This window comes from Myotis lucifugus, unplaced genomic scaffold (genome assembly GCF_000147115.1).
Source record: "Myotis lucifugus unplaced genomic scaffold, Myoluc2.0 scaffold_406, whole genome shotgun sequence".
Lineage (NCBI taxonomy): Eukaryota > Metazoa > Chordata > Mammalia > Chiroptera > Vespertilionidae > Myotis > Myotis lucifugus.
The window spans coordinates 696893-708047 of record NW_005871454.1 but is presented as its reverse complement, the minus strand read 5'-3'; the positions used below and the strand labels follow the sequence as shown (position 1 = coordinate 708047).

General features: G+C 57.8%; 2 protein-coding genes across 3 annotated transcripts; one reads left to right on the top strand and one right to left on the bottom strand.

Moving 5' to 3' along the window:
* Nucleotides 1-63: 63 nt before the first annotated feature.
* Nucleotides 64-6675, top strand: CPNE6 (copine 6). The gene is made up of 17 exons (XM_006102270.3): nt 64-354; nt 1693-1864; nt 2276-2455; nt 2746-2820; nt 2991-3065; nt 3198-3281; nt 3373-3462; nt 3809-3913; nt 4119-4205; nt 4427-4486; nt 4749-4882; nt 4965-5019; nt 5099-5150; nt 5467-5600; nt 5742-5978; nt 6173-6347; nt 6472-6675. Exons 2-16 carry the CDS (start codon nt 1697-1699, stop codon nt 6308-6310), a joined length of 1674 nt encoding a protein of 557 aa, XP_006102332.1. The 5' UTR covers nt 64-354; nt 1693-1696; the 3' UTR covers nt 6311-6347; nt 6472-6675.
* Nucleotides 6676-9324: 2649 nt separating this feature from the next.
* NRL (neural retina leucine zipper) lies at nt 9325-10846 on the bottom strand. Of its 2 annotated transcripts, none has more exons than XM_023743649.1 (2): nt 10469-10846; nt 9325-9657 (listed from the first exon to the last, which is right to left on the bottom strand). In XM_023743649.1, exons 1-2 carry the CDS (start codon nt 10844-10846, stop codon nt 9325-9327), a joined length of 711 nt encoding a protein of 236 aa, XP_023599417.1. The 2 variants fall into 2 exon arrangements, with proteins under 2 accessions (XP_023599417.1, XP_023599418.1); XM_023743650.1 differs by having other exon boundaries at nt 10781-10846.
* Between the last annotated feature and the right edge of the window lie 309 nt (nt 10847-11155).

Genomic DNA, 11155 nt, shown 5'->3' with positions numbered 1-11155 from the left:
TCACTTCCCGGTGTGAATGTGTGTGCATCTCTGTGATGCTGGGTGTGGGTGTGGTGTGAAGGAGAAGATGTGTGTCATTGTGTCCATGGAGGTCCTGCCTCTGAGCCACCTCCAGCCCACCCTCCTCCCCGAGATCTGTGGCTCCCTCCCAGGCAGTGTCCCTGCCCCTCCTCTCTTCTCCCTCCCAACTGGAGGGAGGGTGAGGGGGGAGCTGGTGCTGCCACCTCCCCTCCCCATCCCTGCCCCATAAATAGCAGCAGAGCCAGAGCCGGAGCTGGCGCCAGCGGCTGGAGAAGAAAAGGAGTCAAGGCTGGGGCCAGAGCCGGAGAGAGGAACCCCCCAACTAGAGCCCAGGTGAGCCTCCCCTTCCTCGCTAGCCTAGCCCAGCCCTGCCCAGCCCAGCCTGACCCAGTCTCTGTAATAGCATCTCCCCCAGCCCCCAGAGACGTCTCCGGTTCTGCCGGATCCCCTCACTATCACATGCCCTTGCCCTTCTCAGCGGACCTACAAGAACCGGGAGACTGGTGGCTAGAAGGCAGAGACCCCTGCAATCCAGACCCCCCCTCACAGATCCAGAAAGCACAGGCTGTGGGGAGGGGGTACCCAGCCAGAGAAGGGTCCCCGTTCTGAGGGAGGTGCCTACAGGAACTGTCACACCCTCCTGGAGACAGACACAGGACTAGGGGACAGACACACAAGGTGGGAGCATTCAGACACACCAATGCACACGCGCTGGCAGAACCACAACATGAGATCAGACAGCCTCACCCTGAGACGTGGACAGATACAGATAGATGAACTGACCGGCCATGAACTTGGGCCAGCGTACCCCTGCCTGCTGCTGCCCGAGGCTTGGTACCACTGCTGGGGGAAGGTGGCGTGCGTGCATCCCACGGGCAGCATGGAGGGGGCCGCAGCTCCCCAAAAATCTCGTCGCTTAGAGACACTGCCAGCGCTGCCAAGAAGTGTGAGAACAGGGGAGGTGGGGAGGAAAGCGGGAGTTGTCATAGTGGGAGCCCCTGCCAGGAGCCTGGAGGAGCTCTCAGCAGGCACAGGGCTCTGCCTCCAGCTCCCCAAGCCCACCACCCTCCCTTCCCGTCAGCCAACTACAAAGTGAGTGGGGGGAGATAAAAAGGGACAGCCCAGGGCACCTTTCACCCTGCCCCCTCCTGCCCACTGCAGCTCCATTCCTGAGGCCCGTCCTCTTCAGACTTCCAGGGGCCCATCCACCCCTTTCCCCACCCCCCTTGCCCCAGTTTATCTCCCTGGGGCCAAGACTAAGTGCTGCGCTGGCTCAAACATAGGTTGGGAAACAGCAGAAGGTGCTGAGGCAGCAAAAAGTGTGGATCAATCAATGGCCTAGGAGCCAAGACTGCCAGGAACACCCCAACCCTCTAGCCCTGTCCAGCCCCTTCCATACCTACTAGGCCAGAAGGGGTGACAGAAGCAGACTGTGCAGGTGTGGGAGGCTCAGGTACTCTGCCCTCCTCTGCTCAGAGCTCCAAGGGAAGCCAAGCCCAGAGAGGACAGGGGAAACAGGAGGTCCAGGAGGTGCAGGGGGTGCAGGGGGTCCCGGGCCTCAGGAAAAAAACAGGGCAAGGGAGGGTGGGGCCCAGGCTTCCAGAAGATGGACCCCCTCCCATGGCAGGTGTTCCCTTTCCAGTATCCAGGCCATCTGCTCTGTCCCCACAGTGACATGTCGGACCCTGAGATGGGATGGGTGCCTGAGCCCCCAGCCATGACACTGGGGGCCTCGCGGGTGGAGCTTCGGGTATCCTGCCATGGCCTCTTGGACCGAGACACACTCACCAAGCCCCACCCCTGCGTGCTGCTCAAGCTCTACTCTGATGAGCAGTGGGTGGAGGTGAGAGCAACTCAGGCCTGGAAGGAGGGAGGCTGGTGGAGGCAACAAAGGCCTCAGGTGGGAAAGTGAAGACCCTGAGGGGCCTCCTCCAGGCTGTGTGGGTAACCTTGGTGAAGGGTGTGCCATCGTTACAAACACAAATCATTTATAGTTTCTAAAGCCCAGAGTTACAGAGGGGCCTGAGATGGCCCCACGGGCAGTGGCACTGCTCCCAAAGGCCTTATGAGAGCCCCAGAGGGCTGAAGGTCTAGTGAGCTGGCAGCATCTCGAGCTGTCGGGGGAGTAGGTCAACCTAGGGAGGGAAGACTAGTCGTTGGGGGTGTGCCAGCCCAAGGAAAGCTGGCATGGTGGGTGGTCCAGGGGACAAAGTACCCTGGGTTCCCAGAGGGCCCTCACCCTCCCTGCCCGCAGGTGGAGCGCACAGAGGTGCTGCGCTCCTGCTCCAGCCCCGTCTTCTCCCGGGTGCTGGCCCTTGAGTACTTTTTTGAAGAAAAGCAGCCCCTGCAGTTCCATGTGTTTGATGCCGAGGACGGAGCCACCAGCCCCAGCAGTGACACCTTCCTTGGCTCTACAGAGTGCACCTTGGGCCAGGTCTGCATTCCCACCCCACCCCCACCAGCTTCTGCTTCCTCTCTGAAACCCAAATTAACAGAGAGCATGAGCTCTAGGGCTAGTTCATTCCAGGCTTGGACCTCCATCTCCACCATTCACTGGCTGTGCAGCCTTGGGCAAGATACTTAACCTCTCTGAATCTTAGTTTCCTCATCTAAACAATGGGGGTCACAGTCCAACCCTAGCCCAACGTATTACCCCTGTCCCTTATACCCTGGCCAAGGCAGGTGGGGCCTCACAGCTGGGTCTCCCTCCACCTCCATCTCCAGATTGTGTCACAAACCAAGGTCACTAAGCCATTGCTGCTGAAGAACGGGAAGACTGCGGGCAAGTCCACCATCACGGTAGGCAAGGTCACCTATACTCACCCTTGGACAGGCCATTCAATGCCCCTGCACCAACAGCCATGGTGACATCATGCCCAGGACTGGCCCCCACTTAAAGGAAAGGGCCTAGGGTGGACCTTGTGGTAGGGGGGTCGGGGGGAGTCCTGCCACTTGTGTTCCCCTTGCAGATTGTCGCTGAGGAGGTGTCTGGCACCAACGACTATGTGCAGCTCACCTTCAGAGCCCACAAGCTGGACAACAAGGTTAAAATCCCAGAGTCCAGGCCCCCAAGTCAAGACAAATCCCAAAGTCCCGGCACTGTTCCCTTCTCTGTGTTAGCTGCTCCCCCCTGCACACCTCACCAGGCTCATGGGCCTGTTCCCCTATGTCCCCAGGATCTGTTCAGCAAATCTGACCCTTTCATAGAGATCTATAAGACCAACGAGGACCAGAGTGAGCAGCTGGTCTGGAGGACCGAGGTTGGTGCCTGGGGCTATGGGGAAGGAGGGAGGAAGAGCAGAGTCGGGAAGCCTAGAGAGGAGGTGACCGGCTCTCTGGTGCCTCTCCAAGGTGGTGAAGAACAACCTGAACCCCACCTGGGAGCCATTCCGCCTGTCCCTGCACTCCCTGTGCAGCTGTGACATCCACCGGCCTCTCAAGGTGAAGCCCCCTTCAAGCAAGGGCAGCTACTGAAGCATCCAGCCTCTGCCTGAGACCTTCCCCCTGAGTGTAGCAAGCTCCCTTCCTCTCCCCCACTGTGCGGTAAAGAGCCTGTCACAGCTCAGTGTTCCTACATGTGTGCCTACATGTGTGCCTTTTATCAGAAGCCAAAGTCCCTGCCAGACCGAGCCAAAGAATGACGTTCTCGGCAAATGGCCTCTCTGGGCAGGTTGAGTTCGTCTTTTTGGACCTAGAGACTGTTAGACCCCTACCTCCCTGAGTCCCTCCCCCTGACCCCAGGAACCACCGCAAAGCATCCCTGACCCTGACCCCCCTGCCTTCTCAGTTCCTGGTGTATGACTATGACTCAAGTGGGAAACATGACTTCATTGGAGAGTTCACCAGCACCTTCCAGGAGATGCAGGAAGGAACAGCAAATCCTGGACAAGAGGTGTCACAAAGACCCCTCCCCTAGGATCCCCCCTAAGACCTCTGGGAAAATTCTGAGGGCGATGCTGAAGAGGCCACCATGCATCGTCAGCATCACCCTAAGGACTGAGCCGTGGAGGCCCTGCTCTGGGAGGCTTTGCTGGAAGGGGGATGAGGGGTCACCTGATGGAATTGTGACCTGGGCTTTTGGGGAATGTGGGGTCTAGATGCAGTGGGACTGCATCAACCCCAAGTATCGGGACAAGAAGAAGAACTACAAGAGCTCGGGGACCGTAGTTCTGGCCCAGTGCACGGTAAATCCCAGTGCCAGCCTCCAGTCCTGCCCCAGCCCTGAGCCCCACTGCAACCTCACATTCAACTCTTCCTTTGCCTCTGGGAACTGAAAACCCTTGCCCTATACCACTGCCAACTTCAACCTCAAAAGCTCTGGTTCCTCCCCTTCCCTCGGAGAAGCCCCACCTAGCTCCCTCCCCGAAGGACTATCCCTCCACCTTATCTCCCCTGCTTCCACCAGGTGGAAAAGGTACACACATTTCTGGATTACATCATGGGCGGCTGCCAGATCAGCTTCACGGTAAATGCCCAGGGGATGGGGACACAGACCAGAGGGAAGGGCTAAGCCTATAGTGAACAGAAAGAACCCAGAATGCCCTCTGCCCTGCTTAGGCCTCTCATGAGCCTGGCATTGTCATCTGTACCCCTCACCCCGCTCCATGATGATGCTACCTGTGGGCTCACCCAGATTCGCCTTAGTCCTCCCTACAGACACTAACACTGGCCTAGCCTCTCTGTCGGTTCTCAAGGATGTAGCAAGTCCGTTTCCCCACCTCCACCAGGTGGCCATTGACTTCACAGCCTCCAATGGGGACCCGAGGAGCAGCCAGTCCCTACACTGCCTCAGCCCTCGCCAGCCCAATCACTACTTGCAGGCCCTGCGCGCAGTGGGAGGCATCTGTCAGGACTATGACAGGTAGGAAGAGGTGGCGGGCAGGGCCGGAGACAGTCAGGGAGGCTTTGCCCAATGGGCCCTCACAGCCTTTTCTTCTCCCCAGTGATAAGCGGTTCCCAGCGTTTGGCTTTGGGGCTCGAATCCCTCCCAACTTCGAGGTAGGCTGGGTGCCAAGAGAAGGGAGGAGCTGGTGGGAGAGTGAGACAAGAAGGAATGACCCCCTTCCTGTTCTCATAGGTGTCCCATGACTTTGCTATCAACTTTGACCCGGAAAATCCTGAATGTGAAGGTAAGAGGGGATGCTCCCAACAGCCCCCCAATACAGCTTGCTGCACACTCCTGTACACCCCACGACAAAGCACAGACTGCATTCCCATGGGCCCAGCTCCCTGACCCTTTATCCATTCAGTGCCTGGGTCCATTTGGTAAGACTTCCAGACCCTGGCCCAGCATCTACCCACCCAATTGCCCCAGTGCCTGGACCATCCAACTCTCCTTCTTACTGAGAAACTGGGGGGATGGGCAGGGACAGGACACTTCCTTGCTTTAAGGGGTATCAGGAAGGGCTCCCCGCTAATCTCTGAAAGCCTCACCTCTGCCCACAGAGATCTCGGGGGTCATCACCTCCTACCGCCGTTGCCTGCCCCAGATCCAGCTCTATGGCCCCACCAACGTGGCCCCCATCATCAACCGCGTGGCTGAGCCAGCCCAGCGGGAGCAGAGCACCGGCCAAGCCACGGTGAGGAAAGGAAGCAGGCAACCAGAGTCTGCCCGGGGGGTTCTTGGGGGGCGGGCGGGGGGAGCAGGGGCCAGGGACTGGGCTTGGGGCATGTGCCAGTACCCTTGCATACAGAGGCTACCTTCCTCCCCTCCACCGCAGAAGTACTCGGTGCTGCTGGTGCTCACAGACGGTGTGGTAAGCGACATGGCTGAGACCCGCACCGCCATCGTGCGTGCTTCCCGCCTGCCCATGTCCATCATCATCGTGGGCGTGGGCAATGCTGACTTCTCTGATATGCGGCTGCTGGATGGCGACGAGGGTCCCTTGCGCTGCCCTCGAGGGGTGCCCGCGGCCCGCGACATCGTCCAGTTCGTTCCCTTCCGGGACTTCAAGGATGTGAGTGTCCGATGCTCCCTCCCAGCAGGACTCCGCAGCTCCTCACACACCCAAATCTGACCTGGTTCTCCCACCAGGTGGATGTCCTGAGAAGGATGCTAGAGCCCAGCTGGCCACTCCGAAGCCCTGCCCATACCCGCCCCTGCCCCTTATGCTTGGGTTCCTAACAACACTGCCATGATCCCTACCCGCAGGCCGCACCTTCTGCGCTGGCTAAGTGTGTCCTGGCTGAGGTGCCTCGGCAGGTGGTGGAGTACTACGCCAGCCAGGGCATCAGCCCGGGGGCGCCCAGGCCCTGCACGCCTGCCACAACTCCCAGCCCTAGCCCATGACTGCCTCCCACTGGATGGACACGCCCTCAGCCTCTCAGTGAGTCCTGGGGGCCCAAAGGCGTGGACACTAACTAGGGGGTGCAAAGTGGGGCTTGGTGGAGCCCATCTCGGCCAGGTATGGTACAGAGAAGGGTGCTTATGACTATCCCACTCTCTCTCAGGTGCCTGTCCTGACCCTTGTGACTCGAGTGACCAGTGCCTCTCCCTCTTGGATCAGCTGTGCCCCCTGGATCCTGGAAGTGAGTGGAGAGCCCTGCCCCATCTCTCCAGGCCCCATAGTCCTGTGGCCCCTCACTGACGCTCTTCAGTGATCCTGACTTTCTGGCCGTTAATAAAGGGAACCAGTCTTAGCACCTCAGCCTCTACCCATCATGTCTCAGATGCCCACTGGGCAGTCTGTAGCACCCACAAATACCATTAAGAACCAGCACCTTTCAAAAACTGGGCCAGAGTTCACCAGGCAGTCACATGTCTCTACACTCTCACCCCAACTATGTACCAAGGAGATCTGAGGAGCCCCTATCCTCACCTCCCGATCCAGGGGGCCCAGGCACCATGGGGGTTAATTATTGGAGATGGGGAAGGTAATAAGGGGCTGTCAAGGGGGCAGGCTAATGCCTTTTTACAGCTGTCTCCAGAGAATCCCAGCTGAGCCCAAGGGGTGGAACTCCAGCCCCCACACAGCTGTGGGGTGAGGCCCAGAAGGGGTGTGTGGGGAATGAAGGAGGGCAGGAGGTCTGCTAGTGAACTAAGAAAACAGAGGGGGCATCTAAGGTCTGTGCTGCCTGGTTTTCCTAGTTGTTCGAATGTATGTGTGTGCTCATGACTGCACATCCCTGGTTTCCTATGAGTGTGGCCTTAATGGTTCAGGTAGTCCAGCTGTGTACTCTTAATAACATTCACAATAGCAGGGCACATTATTTAGCCAAAGAAGAACCGGGAGCCCTGAAACTGGAGCCCAGGCCCATCTGACTAAAGTGCACACACTATCAATCACTAGTGTGCAATTTCTGTGTGGAATATATCTGAGTGGCCCTCATCTTGTGACCCAGAGACAGTTGTGGATGGGCGTCTCTGCCCGTGTGTGTGCCTCAGCCAATCAAGTAAGGTGTGCGAGAACAGTAGTAGGTCTGGATTGCAGCTTCAGAGAGCAGGTAAGACATGTGTGAGATCCAGAATGAAGGAAGAAGAGCTGGGCTCCTGAGGGATCCTCCCTGCCCCAGCCTCTCCCTTCAGTGATGTGCGTGGAAGGGGATGAAGGAGGAGAGGCTAAAGGTGCCACAAGCCAGCCATTGCCAGTAGCCAATAGCCAGTAGTGGGAAAAGAAGAGGAGAAAAGTAAGAAATCCTGGGGGAGATGAAAGAGAGGCCTCCAATGCAGGCTCCTGAGTGGAGGAGGGACAAGCTGGGCTAGAGGAGGGGGAGACAGTAACAAGAACTGGGATGGGAAGAGACAGCTGGGGAAGCAGTGGTTAGAGGGAGCAGAAAGGTAGAGAGATATGACAGTTTCTTCCCCCATGCCTGACTGCTTCTCCCCATTTATTATGTCCCTTAGAGGACCTATGACAGTAGCTGGTGAGGTTGCTGCTCCCAGTTCAATGCCTCTGACCGGCCCATATCCGCCACCCACTCTCACCATAGGCTGCTGAAGCAGAGGGCTGGATTACCATAGCAACTGTGAGACCTCAGAATAGTCACTGATGCTCCTGAGCTTCTGTGCAGTAGTGGTGGGAGGGGCAGCCTCCATCTGGCCCAGTCCCCACACCTCCACCCCATTTTTATTGGGCCTCCAGCCCAGGTGGGGCTTCCCAGTCTCTCTCTCTCTCTCTCTCTCTCTCTCTCTCTCTCTCACACACACACACACACACACACACACACACACATCTGAAGCAAGGATAAAAAATGAACACTTCTAAATTACAAGAACATTAGCCAATAGCATAAAGTTCTATCTGGAATTCAAGTTTAATTCACAAAAGCTGCACTCTCAGCTCCTTGTCATGCTGGGGCAAGTCTCACCTCAGCCCTCAGAAAGGCAGGAGGTAGCAGGGTCACCTTATGTAGGTCTGGAGGTCAAGGCAGCCTGTAGGGAGCAGCAGAGGACCCGTGCATGGGCTCATCCAGTGTGTAGGCTGCAGCCAGGAAGCTGGAGCAGGACAGGAAGTCCCTTTGGTGAGGTTGTCTTGGGGAGACCACTGGACTCCCGCACTAAGGATGCCGGAACTGGAAAGGTAACAGAAGTCATCCAACCCGAATGAGGATTAGATGAGGTAACCAAGACCCAGGGAACAAATGATTTGCTCAAGATTACAGTGGTATCCTTGGCAGAGCCGGAGCACCCGGGTCTCCAGACTCCTGCCCAGGGTTCTCTCCCAGCCCACACTAACCACCCCCAGAGCTCCTCAGGCCTTTGCAGCTCTGGGCCCTGGAAGCCACTGGCTTGGGTAGGAGGAAAGCCTCTTGGATAAAATTCCTAGTCTGTCTTGCTATTGGAAATTAAAATCTTGAAAATGCAATAGTCCTAAATGGGGAGGTTACAAGCCCCAGAATGAAAATACAGCCTTCTTGCTAATTACTGCCTAATGCACTATAGGTTGAAAACCTTTAATTAAAATATACACCACTCCCTCACCTCCCATGCACTGTCACTCAGCCATCATCCACGCCCTTGCCCTCCCCCCACCCACACCACCTCCCACACACACTCACACACAGTGCCTGGTACTGGTTCCTGCTGATCTCAGTATCCTGGTCGTGTGGATTTGGGCAAAAGATAGAGGGTTTCTGTACATGGCCCGCTTGAAGGGAGGGGAACCCTCTCCCAGAAAATGACCATCGTCTAACCTCGGTACATGCCTTAAGGGTCCAGGAAATTTGGGGATGTTGCTGTGGTCATACAAAGGAGTGCCTGGCACCAGAAGGCGCTCAATAACCACCTAGTGAATGGGACAGCTGCCTTCTGGATGGTGAGCCCACCCCAACCTATTCCACCACCACTCCGTGGCCCCAAGAGGCTCAGAGGAAGAAGTGAGCGTGGTCCCCCGGCCCGGGGCCGCTGGAGGACAGCCGGTCACAACGAGCCTTGTAGAGGTCGCGCTCCCTGGCCAGGCGGGCCACCTCGGTCCGCAGCGCCTCCAGCTGGGCGGCCAGGCGGGCGCGCTCCGCCTCCAGCCCTCGCCGCTGCTGCAGCCTCTTGGAGCGACAGGCCTGCGCGTACCCTCGGTTCTTCAGCGTGCGGCGTCTCTGCTTCAGCCGCAGCGCCTCATCGCGCCCGCAGCCCCGCAGCTGTCGGTTTAACTCCCGCACAGACATCGACACCAGCGCCGCGTCAGAAAAGCGCTCGGCCAGCTGCAGAGGGAGTAGGTAGAGACCTGGTCGGACCTGGACACTCAGTTCCCAACGCCAGGCTGGCCCCGCCTGGCTCTGCACTTGACCTGAATGCTCGCCCTTCCACTGATTCAATCTCCCAATCCGGACCCCGCCCCAGGTCCCAACACTTCCGGGCTCCCATAGGTCCTTGCCCAGGGACTCGAGCCGTTAGACCCGCCCAGTGCTGCTGGCCCCGCCCGCCTCCCACTGTCCAGCGAGCCCATCCTGCACCTGAGCCCACGTGTCTCCAGGGGACCCAAGCCCAGATAGACCCCACCTTTCCAACGCACCCGGCTCTCCTCTCCTGGAGGCCGCAACCCTGTGACCCTCAACGGATTTGGATTAAATCTTAATGCCCTCAACACCCCCATCTGTGTCTATAATTAATAGGATGAGTCCCAATCCTTTCTGAGAAGGTTGGGGGCTGGGGTAGCACGAAATCTTGAAAAGGCCAACTTCATTCGCGTTCCCACAGTCTTGACTCCACACCATTCCGTTTTCCACGCATGGTTTTTACCTCCCCTTTTTACCTGCCCGTAATCGCCTGCTCCTCAATGCCCTTTAATTCTCAACTCTGCCTTTTCTGTCCTCTTCTAACCTTATCTTCTCCCTTTTCCTCCTGGGTCAGCCTATTCATTTCTCTCCATTTGGAAAAAAGGGAGGGGGCAGAACGTTGTTTTCTCTATCTGATTTCTTCCAAGGGCCCTTCTTCTGCCCTCTGTCTCTTTCCCAGTCCAGGAACTCCTTCTCTTACCCGGCCCCCCCTCAAAACAGCTCACTGGTCACTCACCTGGGCATGCTGGGCTCCTGTCTCCTCTGAGCTCCCTGGGTAGTAGCCATGGGGCCCCTCAACGGGGACTGGGTTCTGACCCTGCAGCAGCTCCACGGCCTCCTCAGGACTCAGCCCCAGGACCTCCCCAGCCCCCTGCTGCTGCAAAGTGGCCAGCCAGTACAGCTCTTCCAGGCCTGACCGGGGGCCCTCAGTGGCCCCCAGCATGCCTGGCTCACTGAAAGTGGGTGAAGGAGGCACTGAGCTGTAAGGTGTTGAGCCCAGTGAGGCTGTGAGGGTGCCAGATCGCACCTCAGAAGGTTCCCGTTTTACTTCAAACTTCATCAAGTCAAAGTCATTGACATATTCCATGGCCAGGGGGCTGGGAGGCAGTGCCATTCTGGGGCTGGATGGGGGTGGGGGGCACACCTGCAAAACAGAGGAGACATTTGGAGCACTTGGAGACTGCCTGTCAGTCTCCTTCACCAAAACCTGCTCCCCCAAAGCCCAAGTACCCTGGAGCCTCAATTCTGGGAAGCCGGGATGACGGTGCTGCCCTGTTCCCTGCATAGTCACCTCCAGGCTGGGGGCCAATTTTTCAGATGGCAGGGGTTCCTGACCGGGGACAAGCAGCTTATGAGGAAGAGGACAGCACAGTCTCTGGCCCCACTGGTGCCTCTGAGATTTACGAAAACAAGAGGAATATGG